The 15,361-nt window shown below is 40.0% G+C and overlaps 1 protein-coding gene across 2 annotated transcripts in view; it reads left to right on the plus strand.

Annotated features, from left to right (window-relative positions):
• LOC149555995 (uncharacterized) overlaps positions 1-15,361 on the plus strand; it is a 66,522-nt gene that overhangs the window by 39,444 nt on the left and 11,717 nt on the right. For both annotated transcript variants that reach the window (XM_089830111.1, XM_089830112.1), the window contains exon 2: positions 14,497-14,910. In XM_089830111.1, the coding sequence (XP_089686237.1) occupies positions 14,497-14,910 (414 nt within the window). The remainder of the gene's footprint in view (positions 1-14,496; positions 14,911-15,361) is intronic.

The following is a 15,361-nucleotide window of genomic DNA, read 5'->3' on the forward strand; positions in this document are numbered from 1 at the left end:
GCAGTCACAATCAAAGATCCTTTCCCGATTCCATTCACTGATAGCATCCTGGAGGAGGTCACGGGGCATGAAATCTACTCTTTTATGGACGGGTTCTCCGGATACAACCAGATTTCTATAGCGGAGGAGGATAAGTTGAAGACAACGTTTGTTGTTGAAGATGGGGTCTACGCGTACAACCGGATGCCTTTTGGGTTGTGTAATGCACCAGCCACATTCCAACGGATTATACTGCATATCTTCGACAAGATGTCTGTTGAAAATTTCAAAGCCTTCTTGGATGATTGGTCAATATTTAGCACAGAGGACGGACGCTTGGCAACACTTGGTGAGTGTATTGAGAGATGTCGCAGGGCCCGACTAGCATTGAATCCTAAGAAGTGCAGATTCATGGTTTCGCACGGCCGATTACTCGGACACATTGTGTGTAAGGAAGGATTAAAAACGGATCCCGATAAGGTGAGAGTCATTCTTGAAATGCAGCCATCTACTAATGTGACGGAGGTAAAATCTTTTCTCGGGCATATAGGTTATTATCGGAGATTTATTAAAAATTTTGCCAAGGTGTCCCAACCGTTAGATAAGTTAACCTGCAAGGAAGAGTCATTTCGATGGGAGAAAGAGCAGGATGAGGCATTTGAAGGGCTGAAGGTACGACTCGCTACGGCACCTATCTTGGCATATCCGGACTGGAATAAGGAGTTTCATGTTCATGTGGATGCCTCCAACTATGCGATTGGTGCGACCCTGGCACAGACTGGTAATCACGGACTGGATCATCCTATATACTTTGCCAGCCGGTTGCTCTCAAAGGCCGAGCAGAACTACAACACGACTAAAAGAGAAGCGTTGGGAATGCTTTATGCTGTGCAAAAATTCCGTCATTATTTGCTTGCTACACCGTTTGTGTTTTATGTTGATCACCAGGCCCTCTTGTACATGATTAACAAACCCGTCATTTAAGGGAGGATCAGCAGATGGCTACTACTGTTGCAAGAATTCACCTTCAAAATCATTGTCCGGCCAGGAAAGAAACACGTCAGCGCTGACCACCTGTCGCGGATCAAAACAGGGGAACCAGCGGGTGGTGTGAACGATGACTTTCCTGACGCACAGCTGTTTCAGATTGGGGTACTGCTGGAATGGTACAGGAGTATTGGCGAATACCTCTCAACAGGACAGTTTCCCACGGGGATGTCACCAAACAATAAGTGCAAGTTGATAATCAAGAGTCGTACATTTCAATTAATCAATGGGTTGCTCTACAAAATGGGGCCGGATCATATTCTTCGACGGTGTGTTGGAAGAAGAGATACTGCAAGTGTTAAAAGAAGCACATGACGGTCCTGCGGGAGGACACATGGGGCCTGACACCACTGCACGGAAGATATTGCTCGCAGGACTCTGGTGGCCGATGGTGTACAATTATGCATGGGAATGGGTCGTTGGATGTGACACTTGCCAACAGGCTGGGAAGCCGTTGAAGAGAGGTTTCATGCCACTTCAACCCTCTCATGCGCAGGAACTTTTTGAGCGATGGGGACTAGATTTCATTGGACCACTGAGGGTGAGCAAGACTCGAAGGTGTCGCTACATCGTTGTTGCAACGGAGTACCTGACCAAGTGGGTGGAGGCCCGTGCGCTACCAGATAACTCAGCCATCAATACCGCGGAATTTATTTATGAATAGATCAGCACAAGGTATGGAATTCCGTTACAATTAACAAGTGATAGGGGAGGTCATTTTGTTAATCATATTATTCATAGTTCCAAGAATCACGGCGATTCATGCGATTCACGCGATTCGGCGATTCGATTCAAGCCAAATGATTTTTTGTGAATCGGTGAATCAAATCAGCAATAAAGGGTTTATGAAATAAGTTACTCACTAAATTTCAAGGGTTTTTTAAATTCTCCGATTCATGGCCGATTCGATTCTGATTCATGGCCGATTCACGATTTGATTCGGCCTTGCCGATTTCGATTCGATTCCGATTCTTGTTACTTTGATATTATTCGACTGCTCACCACTCAGTTCAAGATTTATCATTCACTGTCGAGTCCGTACTATCCAAGAGCAAACGGGCAGGCAGAGGCCAACAATAAAATTCTGGTATCCATCATCTACAAATCTTGCGCGGTGGAAGGTGCTGATTGGGAGAACTTACCTGCTGCCCTCTGGGCATACCGCACGACATTCAAAGTGACGACCGGGCACACACCATTCTAGCTAATGTTTGGACAAGAAGCAGTGGTCCCAGCAGAATTCATGATTTCGAGCCTCCGAATAGCGTTGGAAAACAAACTAGATGATGACGGAAGCCTACAAGAGCGATTGAATAATTTGAATAAACTGGAGGAGAAACGGTTGTTGGCACAGTGGGCAATAGAAGTGGCATAGAACAGACGCAAACTCTGGCATGACAAGCATTTGAAATGTAGCAGATTCCAGCCGGGACAGTTAGTACTGAAGTATGACGGCCGTAATGAAATCAAGTCGGGTAAATTCAAAGTGCGATGGATTGGACCATATCAGATCCGAGAAATTGGCGACATTGGGGCAATGAAATTGGCAACCTTGGACAGACAGGAGATAGCTCAGTCAGTTAATGGATCCAAGTTGAAACCATATCGTGCAAGGAAGTTCTCGCTGTCATTGAATCCTCCCTCGTCGTCAGTATAGCACTCCCTGGCGGCGGCGTCGTCCAAAGGTGCCCCACGTACCCCTGTTATTTGAAGAATTCGATTCGAAACAAAAAAAAAAATTTAAAAAAAAAAAAAAAAAAAAAAAATTAAAATTAAAATTTTGAAAGTCCCGCGGGCCCCGTGGACAGGAAGGCCCGTAGAATGAAAGTGCCGCGGACAGGAGGGTCGCGGACTGAAAGTTCCGCGGGCAACTGCCTGTCCGCAGGCACTTAAAGTCCGGCGGGTCCGCGAGCAAGAGACCCCTGCGGAGTGAGTTTACTCTGGCAGTCAGGTAAATGCCTTTGTTGCAGGAGATAGATCTCATTTGCAAACTGAGATAATATATGAAAATTTTGGGAAGTTGTTTGTACAGATTTGGGCAACAGGTAACGGGATTGATGAGATTACTTAATGATCTCAATGAAGAGAAGAGCTTAATGGTTACAAGAGAAAGGCGTTCATAATGTAATCAGATGATTGCAACAGATTTGTGAACCATCATAAATGCGTAATAACGTGGTCAGTGAGACTTAGCCACCAAGATTTGAAGAATGTCTAAGATATTGCTGAAAGGATGCCAGTGTTTTCCATGATTCTGAGTGTTGGTGGTGTCGCTTTGGGAATTTTCTTGCCATCAAAATAGCGTTGCTCTGAAACCAAGTGGAAATGGTAATACTAAAAGGATTTCAGTTCGTACGAAGGAAACAAATGGATCACATCATAGCGAATGTTAGAGAAAAACTGCCCACAAGGACAAATCGATAATTGATTCTGAGTCAAGAGTTTGGCTTTAAAAAAAAAAAAATCATGCTAGTGTAGTTGGTCGACAGCATCAATCCCTCCGACAGAAAAAGAAGAGAGAGCCCCGCGGGCATAAAATTTTATATAATCGTCGCCGTTAACCGCTGGCGGAAGAATGGGCCGTGGGTGAGGACAGGAAGGCCGCGGGAGGATAGGACCCAATCGCAACTGAATCTTTTCGCCCAACGGTTCCACCTTGCAACAACGCTTGACAAAGACCCTGTCTATCCATTTTGATCCGCAATTCCTCTTGAAGTGATCTCATCTGATCGGCCATATTCAATAACTCTTCCCTCAACCGTTCTTCAAGATCCGACTTCTCTAAGGCATTCAACCTCGTCTCATGCAACTGAAGCCAATCCTTATGCTTCAACTGTCTATCGTGAATGGAAGGAGTGGAGCACGGTTCGGAATGCAAATGATGCAGACAATCACACACAACTGTTGGCAAGTATTGCTTTAATTGGCAACACTGTTGATTACGAGTTGTCTTCTCCTCTTTCGCGGGCTGAGATTTTATTTATAACGGACGGAGGAAACAAAATAAGAAGAAATAAGTCATTGTTGCATGGAGTCAGCAAGCAAGCGGAAGCCGTGGAAGAGTCAGTTGGCAGCAAATATGGAGAAGAATTCAAGAGTTTTGGCATCAGGGATTCGAGTTGCAGGCCCTCTTGGTTCCAGTAGCAAGAAACAGAAAACCAAGGAGGAACTCACATATCTCACTGTCCAGTTTGAGAGTCTTAGTGGAAGCGAATGCCGAAAGTGGTGGCGGGAGACCCCGGAGGCAGACCAAATTAAACAAATTTTGCGGCGAGCACAGGTACACTGGGCTATTCAGCTTCCCATCTTTTCCATTCGGATGTTCAAATCAGTATTGCGCACCATGATAGAGACATATAGTGTCCAGAGCAGAACAAGTACATTCTTGTACAAAAAGCAGCGGATGACGGTGTCCTTTAAACCGAGAGATTTCACCAGGGTCTTTGGCATCCCTGGCTCCGACGGGAGGAAAGTGGAAATAAAGAATCATAAACTATCACAGGAACAGAAGGAGCATTGGATAGCTCTAGTGTGCAGGGACCTTACACCCATGGAGAGGGAGACAACAGTTCAGGGGACAAGGTGCAGAGGGCTTCGCAGAGACTTTATTCGGGAGGGTCATTGGCGTTGTATCATGGACGTCATCAAAAGCAGGTTGACAGGTGCCACCCGAGCTTCAAATATCGCATTGCCGCAGATTGTGTTTATGAATGGTATCATGCAGGGAGTGGTATATGATTGGGCCTCAGTGCTTGCCGACAGGATGGAGGAATTCATGACGCTTCAGCACCGAACATTTTTCATGCCGCACCATGCCATCGGGTTGTTTCTAGAGGCTGCAGCTAGCCAGATTCCAATGGATGGCTTTGAGGCTCCTCCAAGGGGCAAGTTGGTAGATGGGGAGCCTCCCATATTCTACTGGCGACACTTAGATACAAGAGGGTCAGCAGCAGGTCACAAGAAAGTACTCCGTGAATTGGCCTCTTCCGGAGAGACAGATAGCAGACGGGAGGGCACTTCGATGAGTGACGGGGTTGAATCCGTGGAAGAAGAGGAGAGCACATCGGCTGAAGTTGACGGTGAGATAGCAGGTGGTGGGCCCACATTCTTTACCCCGCCTCAGCTGTCAACTTCAGCACACTTGACTACCCCTTCGACAGTCATTCCGGCCTTTGGTCAGCGCCATGCCCCGGTTCTTATGACTCCTCCAGCAGAGGCAGATGTTCCATAGGCAGTGACGGATGCCGTCCCACAGATAGTTGCCGAGTCATTGCCGACGGCTGTAGCGGAGGTGATTCCAGTTGCACCAGCAGATGTCACCGTCGCAATCACATCGAGAGCACAGTCACCATCACCACAGTCTGAGCCGCAGGTTCGGTTGGAGGTCATTGATTGTGATGCAGTGGTCACCGTTTCATCATCTTTTTTAGCAGAGGTCGAGTCAGCCCAGCCAGTACCGGAGATGAACATGGAGCTTACGCAGGTCGACCAACCGGAGGTGATGGATAGAGCTAGTGAGTTTCTGAGGCAGCAGTTCCGACTCACTCCGGCGAAGCGGGGTCCCTCCATTCAGTCTCCTAGGCATTTAGGAACATGGCCAGCGGAACCAGAGCCTTAGCTTCAGGAGGAGGGAATGCCACATGCCGTGGTTGCGCCAACAGCAGAGACAGCGGCACTGGATGTGGGCATGGCTCCCGCTGACGAGGAGGGAAACAGTGATGCAAAATGGTCATTGGAGGCCTTCGCCAAGGAGGACTATGGGTCAGATGAGGACAGGTGCCGGGATTACCTCAGGACTATGAAATCTGCATTGAAGAAGGGCCACGATGTGGCAATTCAGGCCTTGACTCGGCGAAGGGAGTGGCACTTTCAGTCCGCGGGACTTTCAAAATTTTAATTTTAATTTTTTTAATTTTTTTAAATTTTTTTATTTTTCTTTTGTTTCGAATCGAATTCTTCAAATAATAGGGGTACGTGGGGCACCTTTGGATGACGCTGCCGCCAGGGAGTGCTGTACAGACGACGAGGGAGGATTCAATGACGGCGAGAACTTCCTTGCACGATATGGTTTCAACTTGGATCCGTTAACTGACTGAGCTATCTCCTGTCCGTCCAAGGTTGCCAATTTCATTACCCCAGTGTCGCCAATTTCTCGGATCTGATATGGTCCAACCCGTCGCACTTTGAATTTACCCGGCTTGATTTCATTACGGCCGTCATACTTCAGTACTAACTGTCCTGGTTGGAATCTGCTACGTTTCAGATGCTTGTCATGCCAGAGTTTGCGTCTGTTCTGTGCCACTTCTGTTGCCCACTGTGCCAACAACCGTTTCTCCTCCAGTTTATTCAAATTATTCAATCGCTCTTGTAGGCTTCCGTCATCATCCAGTTTGTTTTCCAACGCTATTCGGAGGCTCAGAATCATGAATTCTGCTGGGACCACTGCTTCCTGTCCAAACATTAGCTGGAATGGTGTGTGCCCGGTCGTCACTTTGAATGCCGTGCGGTATGCCTAGAGGGTAGCAGGTAAGTTCTCCTCCCAATCAGCACCTTCCACCGCGCAGGATTTGTAGATGATGGATACCAGAATTTTATTGGTGGCCTCTGCCTGCCCGTTTGCCCGTGGATAGTACGGACTCGACAGTGAATGATAAATCTTGAACTGAGTGGTGAGCAGTCGAATAATATGATTAACAAAATGACCTCCCCTATCACTTGTTAATTGTAACGGAATTCCATACCTTGTGATGATCTGTTCATAAATAAATTTCGCGGTGTTTTTGTATTTTGTAGCCGACGGTTCGGCGGTGTTTCGGTATTCTGTAGCCGACGGTCCGGCGGTAAATAGTTTGTAGCGGATAGAATATTTGTTGCCGACGGACTCCTTCGGGAAGGTTCGGCGGTAGTATTTATAGCCCGTCTGGGATCATTGTAAAGGATCAAGAATCTACTATTGCGAATATTATTCTGCTGTTCGTGTTCATTGGCTGTATGTGTTCATTTACTTTACCTCTACGGTAAACAATGATGATGTCCCGCTGTACCACGTTGCCTTTATCACCTTAGTCCGTATACCTGGCCCAATATGCGCTTATCGATGCTTTTGTTGTAAGATTTTCCACGTAACTGTAATGGGGATTCTGATCTGTCCTCAATGTAATTCAGTATATAAATTGATCCTCTTTTCGATGCTGCGTTGATCCTTCACGTTTCTGTAAGTCTTATCTCCTCATTAAATATGCTTCCGCCACGTGATTTCCCAATGATCTTCCTTTGTCCATGATTTTAACCACGGATGGAATGTATAAGTCGTCATTGGTATCTTTAATGTTGATATCGACACTTTCTTTGCTCCACGTATTTAATATGAATTCTGATGTCTTGTCTTAATTTGCTTTTCTGCTATTTGTTTTTCCCGTTCGTGTCCTTCGTATCTCTTTTTGCTTTTATACGTGTTGTTTGGTGTTGGTCAATAGCCGCGTCCTTAGGTGCTAATTAATTTATAGTTGTGTTAAAATATAAATATTATATCATATGTTGTTATTATTATTTATATGTTATTTAAATATTATGGTTATTATATATATTTAAATATGTTATATAATATTATATGTCATTATAACATATATAATATCATATTGTATTATCATTTATATTAATTACATGATATGGTGATATTGATCTATATATTAATTGATTATATTAACTATATTATAAGATCATAATATAGTACGTTGCTATATTAAATTAATTAGTCAATTCATTACCTTTAGTTATCAATGTGATAATAGTTAGATATATTATCCGCTATAGATTTATAATGTAATTATAACATATAACATATTATATATTATATTAATAATATCATTATTCATAATACTATTACGTAGTATATTTCTTTGTATTTTATTTATAATAATATGTAATTCTCAATTATATAATATTATCCCATGTAGGTATGTTATAAAATTAGTGTTTGATTATTTATAATCAAATTATTTATTTGTTATTTAATATAATATTTTACATTACAATTATGCTATAATCTTATATATTGTTTTATATTGTCAAATATATCACTATTATAATGAATTATAATATTATTATTCTTAATTATTATCATTTTATAATATGTTATTCGAATATTCATATATCCTGAAATTTGGGCACATGACACATTTTGAGAGAGGCCATAAAGGAGGTTGGGCCCTCAAATATTGTTTAGGCAATCACTATTTTAGCTTGTGTTTGCAAATTGGCTGGTTTAATGGTGGAAGGTGCTTACAAGAACATCTTTTTGGACTCTATGTTGTGTACATGTGATGAGCAATGCATTGAAGGACATGCGAAAATTGGATTGGGTAAAGGAAGTGGTGACAAAAAGTAGAAATATTCAAATGTTTATTTACAACCATTGCACCTCACTTGCTCTCTTTAGGGCATTTCCAAACAAATAATTTTTCAGACTTGTAGAGACAAAAGATGTCAATTAACTACATTTTGTTAGAGAGGATGGTTGAAGTGTGTGATGATTTACAAATGGTGTTAGTGAATTCAGAATGGAATTGATGGCCTAATGGAAACACTCCTGAAGGAAAAACCATCAATCAGAGGATCCTTGATGACAATTGATGGTCCTGTGAGGTAAGACATTGTTAATTCTCAGATTTAATTAAATCATAAATTTCTTTGAATTTTCAGATTTTTAAATTCCTGATTTTAATTTAAAAAATTCTAACTTTCAGTTATTTAATTGAAATCTGATTCTGTTCTTATTCTTATTGTAGATATGTTTTCTCCATCATCTTTCTCATTGTAGATGTCATAATATATACTGATACAAAATCTCCTAGCCTTGGAGAAGGTATATGAGACTATTGACAACATGGTTCAAAAGATGAAGGAGATAATTTTGGTTAAGGATAATCAATTGGACTTATGCACATTTAGCCAATTTTTTTGCGGAGGTTGAGTGCTATGAACACTCCACTTCATATGGCAGCCTTTGAACTTAATCCAAGATGGTATGAGCTAGGTTTGATAGGTTTGCCCCTAGTGATGATGCTGAGGTGAGATGTGGGTTAATGAAAACCCTTAAAAAGATGTATTCACCAGAGGACTTTGGTAAACTTTGTGAGCAATGGTTTGCCTTTACAAAACTTAATGGTCCAAACTTTAGCACACTAGAGGCAAATATGGATAGAGCAATAGCGGCACAAAAAAAACCATTGGGTTGTGGCAATGGCATAGGGTAGATGCACTACAATTAAGGACACTTTTTGTTGTTTCTCACATGTTGATAGTTTCTCTATTGTATTGTGGAATTGGTCTACACATGGCTTTATCCACTCTGTCAAGAGGAATAGGCTTACCTCTAGAAGTGGAGAAGTTAGTGGTTGTGCATAGTGCACTCATTGCCACTTACAAATCTTAAAACCCCAGAGTATTGATAGAATCTAGCTTTATGGTGGGATATTAATCCCAAAGTCTCCACCCAAGTTGATGAGGATGACACATTGCAGGGATTGCTTGGCATTCCATTGGATGATGCAACCTTTGAGGCTCCAATTGACAGTGGTAGTGACATGATATGGATCAAGATTCGAAGCAGCAACATACTATCTCTGTTTCTGCTACTTACAAATCTTAAAACTCCGAAGTATTGATAGAATCTAGCTTAATGGTGGGATATTAATCTCAAGGATTCCACCCAAGTTGATGAGGATGACACATTGCAGGGATTGCTTGGCATTCTGTTGGATGATGCAAACTTTGAGGCTCCAATTGATAGTGGTAATGACATGATATGGATCAAGATTTGAACCAGCAACATACTATCTCTGTTTCCACTTTGAATTTGAGTATTCTAACACTATATGATACATTGATGCAATGATAGTTGAATCTTGATATATGATATAGTACTTTTCGTTTTGTTGAAACTTGCAGCCTTTGCTCATTTTGATATATGATACGATACTGTTCATTGTTTCAATGAATTATATCTATGTCTAAAATTGAAATTTGAAGTCTCATTTAATTCATTTGATGCTATGCTCTATGATGATTCGATGAATAATTATTGATTTTAGATTTATCAATGTTATTACATTGCTATGATAATAGTTACAATGTTATATTATTTATAAATATTTCAAATTGTATACATACACATATTAGTCGTACCTTGCTCTAAGGAAAAAAATTCGTCTCATAAACCTGTTTCCTCGTCCCCCTATCTCGCCATTCTGAAAATCCAGGCTAACATAGTTAAAAACCCCTAATAATTAGATAGACAATTTTTACTTTTACCTATGTTACTAGGTTCATAAGGTTTAGGCCTGAACGCGGGACCAGCTTGCACTGGGTCTAGATACAGTTTAAATATTTTTTCAGGTTCGTATGGTTGCAAGCATTTGAGAACATAGGTAGCATCCAACACCATTAGCCATGCCAGGGCTTCTTCATTGAAATCCATTTATATTTGTGATAACCGCCTTTGATATGCCACTCATATTTGTGCACTTTGTTCCCTATTGCTCAAATTTCTGATCTGTTATCCTTTTATAGATCTTCATGCGGCAACCACTTTGTTCATGTCTCTATTGATGATATGGCCCAAATATGTATGCTTCTTCCTTCACCACCAATAGTTCCTTTGGAATGTTGAACATGAATATGCAATTTGTTGTCTTCAACTTCAATCTCTCAGAACAAAACATCTCTTATTATATACACTTATTACAATCTATATATTATTATATAATTATGTACTACATATATATTTGTGTAGTTTGGTGATGACAAAGATAATGAGTAAATAAAAATATAGGAAAATTTGCATATATGCATTACATTCATATGTAAACAGGGATGAAGCATGCCATTTAAATATCATAGAACCTTAAGATGCAACATTTAAGTACCTAATATTCAATATGGATGCATTATTTGGAATTCATTAGCAATAGTAACAAAAATAATAACCGACCGTCCAAATTGAAATATACTACTATCATTTAAGTTTGATATACATTATTGTGTACATGTTATAGTGTTATAATTGCTTTGGAAGATATTTATTCACACAGTAGTGCCTGTACATGAAATATTAATCCTATGAAATACCTTGGAAATTGGGTTGGAGTTGACTTTTGCAGGTCTGATATTGACTAGAGAAAGGACTGCTACAGACAGTGTATTGAGTAGATGTCTCCCAATGCTCTTCTAACTCCAGATCACATTCACCAATGATCTAAGTTGGCTTTACACCCCTGAAACTAGACCTCCAGCTTATTGCATGTGGACTGATTAATACGAACAAGTCTGCGATACAGTTCTGATCATGATATAGGTCTGTTACAGCAAAATAGTACCTCAATGCAACCTCCTTTGTTCACCAAATCTTTGTTAAAAAACCCAAATCAATCCAAAACCAACCCAGCACTTATGTATTACCACAAAACGACATAAAGATGCAAGTTCCAGGTCTTTAATGCACTTTTACTTTCCAGACTTCCCAGACTTTCCCATCCCCTTGCAAACAGTCACTGTATGATTTTGAGCATCTTGCATGACTGTATAGTATCTCTTTTCTAACAATGGGCAACAATACAACTGCATACAATGCAGTTGTATTGTTGCCCATTGGTAGAAAAGAGGTATATCTGTATACTATTATTCTACAGCTGTATGTTTTCTTCCTATGGGTAGTAGTGACAATTTGGTTCATTTTACAACTAACTTGCTTGTTCTACTGCAATATACAGTCCAAAAAACTTCATTGTCAATACTCACAAAGAATTTTTCTTTTCTTACTCTAAGTGAGTGTTTTTTTAAATGGCTGCCTGGTTGGGGACATGTTGCCATCACAGAGATAGCAGGGGACATCCCAGATGTACCCTATGTCCCATGGATGGCCGCACGTCCCCGGCACCAGGCAGTACCCTACTCAAGTTTTTTGGAGGTTTCCAGGAAATTATCAGAATTCAAGTATAGCGGGGTGATGTATACTAGCTGTCCCCAAGTGCTGAAAATGTTTCTGGTATGGAGACAATGGTTTTAAGGTCAGGGAGGTGACCCCGGGTAACTCTGTGTGTGTGTGTGTGTATATCCATATCTGTGCATATATATATGTATATTTGTATGTATGTATGTACAAATTTGTGTGTGTGTGTGTTTTTGTACTAACAAACCCAAACCCCATTTAAAAAAAATGTCATACTAGCAAACTATTTCCTCACACCAATGCCTGTAACCGAAGTAGAACTGACATCTTAGACTCTAAGCAATTAGGGTTGACGTAAAAAATTATACACATGTGGTCTTAAGATAGTAGACAATTACTGTTCTATATATACATATAATTATATTATCCATCCCTTGCTTTGGGAAAAAAACTCCTTCCTGCAACCCCATTTTGTCGTCCCTTCCCTGGAAACCGGGGGTAATATTGTTTAAAACCCCTAATAATTAAATAAACAAAAAATTTACTTTTACCAATGAGGGTATCTGTAAGAAAATATACATACTTGGTACCAAGATAACAGGTAAGTACGATTATCATTGAACACAGCCTCCTATTTTGGGCCAACCCAAAATTCTATACCGAACACCCAGTAGTGAATAATTTAAAGACAAACCCTCAAGAGTGTTTGAAATTTTAGGGCAATGTTCTGTATAGAACCCTTGTTAGGGTATAATTAAAAGCGAAACCCTCAAATAGTGTTCAGAGTTCAATTAAAAACAATTTTTTGAAGAATTAGAAATTTCCAATCCTCCTATGTGTTTCTTTTTCTTCTCCTAGTTTAAAAATGAACTAAAAAAGCAAATTTGTGCCTAAAATAAATTTCAGAACGTTTCTGAAAAAAATTGCAATGGCATGGCAAATGAATTAGCTGGTGATTACTTGGGTTAATTGTGAGTTTTCGGAGTGTAATGCTACTATGGGATCAGAGACTAAATTTAACTGTTTTTTAATATTGTACTTACACAGAATCACCTACTCTTGATAAATGCGAAGTGGAACCCAAGCTACCTAGTGGAAATCCTGTTTGTAGCCTATATATTGATTATATGGGGGTATGGATACCATATTCGAAGGTGGTTGTTTTGAGTCTTTAGCGGGCCATAGGTTTTGAACAGCATGGGGATTTTGTTGGATGATGTTGTTTTGATATCTTATATAATTTGCTAGTCCATAACTTTCCAACCGTATCAGGTCTGTTTCAAGATATCCACTAAGTTGCAATATTTTCTGTTATTGATCTATAGTTTGTCTTTTCTGCAGTGATAGTGTTATAGCTTTAGTTTCCTTTGGCCGTCATGAACTCCTTGGGAATCACCATTTTTGGTTTGTCACCTGGTGAAATAGGGATCCATGTATTCTATTTACTGGTACACACATATTGTCCATTGTGCTTTTCTTTAACATGGAAATTCGGGCTCTCTAGAGTGACAGTGGTAAAGCCGATGTTTTACTTTGGCTATGCCTTGTTTATTTAAGTCACAGTCATATTTATCAAGTCAATAGTTTTGAATTCCCAGAATGACAGTACGTGCAAGTCTTGTTGTCATGGGTGTTACTCATGGTTTGCATCAGCTCAGAGCTGCTTTCCAATTCTCGGTGTCTTGGCATATGATTCTGAACTTCGTAAGGTATCAGTGGTGGAGTTCAATTTTTTTCTTCTTGGCCATGCCTACTTTTTTCAGTTACAGTCATGTTTGTTCTGTCAGCAGTTTTGAGTTCCTTGAAATTACAATTGGTGTAGGTTTCATATTTATGTGTGGTACTCATGTTTTGCATCAGTTAGAGGCTTCTTTAGGAAATTTGGCTTATTGGCATAATGCAATTTAAATTATGATGCTTCTGTGTTGGGCATCCCTCAACTGTTCTGTAGTGTTGCTCAGAGTTTCTGGGTGAACTATATGTTTCTAGTTTCTACTCAGAACATTTCAAGCCCTTCCTTTTGTGTGCATGTTCTTCTTAATGAATGAAGTAGTTCAATTGAAATGTTTATTTAAAAGAAATTATGCAGGTCATCTAGAAACTCTAAGCAATACATTTCCCTGTGAATTTTGATCTATAATTAGGGTGTGGCTGCATATACTATAGCCCATTATGATGAATTTGCAGAAAGGTGTTTGAAGGGGAGGATATGCTGTTTTAATTAGTGTTTGGTAACTGCTGAAATTTTCCTTGTTGGACCTGACTGGACCTGACTACTGTTTAGATTGACTAGTTAAAGAAATTCATCATATGGGAAATGGTATGATCAACAACCAAGGCCTTTGAAATCCTTGGTGCAGGCAGTGGCTTTGTTGGTTTCAAGTTTTTTTATAGCTTTCAAGTATTTAACTTTGTAGATTAAATATCTTTTGGATGTTGGTGTGGTTTTGTTTTTTCATTTTTAATCTGAATGATGGGATTGTTTATTAATGGTCTAAAATATGGTGCATAATTGAACACAGAGCAAATCCAGTCTGGTGAAATACATTCAAATTTGCAAGAAACGAACAAAAAGGAAATGTTACAACCACCTGGAAGTTTGCCCTCAACTTCTGAGTCGGGCATAACAAATATGCTACCAACAAGTGGGCAGAAAGAACAAACAGCACCAGCACCGCAAATTTGTCCTCACTCAAATCCCAGTTTGAGAGTACAATTTGTTTCTCCTCAAGAATTGTCAGCATCCGATAATTCAGAAAGAGGAACAAATACACAAAATATGGGAAACATCTGTTCAACTTCTGGAAATGATGGGAATGAGAAAAACAAAGAACAAGAAAATAATATGGCTACAGGACTGCTAGGAAAGAGGCAGCGGACTGAGGACTTACAACAACCAGAAGAAAGAATATCATCATTTCCACAGGTCTGTCCAGGTACGTCCATTGTATTGTTACTATCAAAGCACTTTCTTTCTGTATTTTGATTTATTCAGGAAAAAATGTAATCAACGGAGTGGTCATTAAGTTTATTGATTGAAACAATTTAGAAATAAGTTGAAGTGGAATGGCATGAATTTTATGTTAAAATCTCTTCTTGTTCCTACTGTGCACAAAGATATTCTAATTTTCTGACCCGCATGCAATAGCTTTTTGAAGAAATGATAATTAATTGTGCATGAGCATCCTCCGTGATGTACGGGACTGCGAATTTTTTTTTAAAGGATTTTTTTTTCTTTGATATCAATGTAAGATAATATCTTGAGAGAGTATTTTCAAAACCCATGGAAGTGATCATAAGAGCACTTCTGGTTTTAGCTGTGTAATAGTTTTTAGCATTATCCACAGTTCATCAAATGGAACTTTATCAGTAGAAACTAATTGCATC

The sequence above is a fragment of the Cupressus sempervirens genome, chromosome 5 (genome assembly GCF_028749045.1).
Source record: "Cupressus sempervirens isolate cs-2001-9-10 chromosome 5, ASM2874904v1, whole genome shotgun sequence".
In the NCBI taxonomy this organism is placed as follows: Eukaryota; Viridiplantae; Streptophyta; class Pinopsida; order Cupressales; family Cupressaceae; genus Cupressus; species Cupressus sempervirens.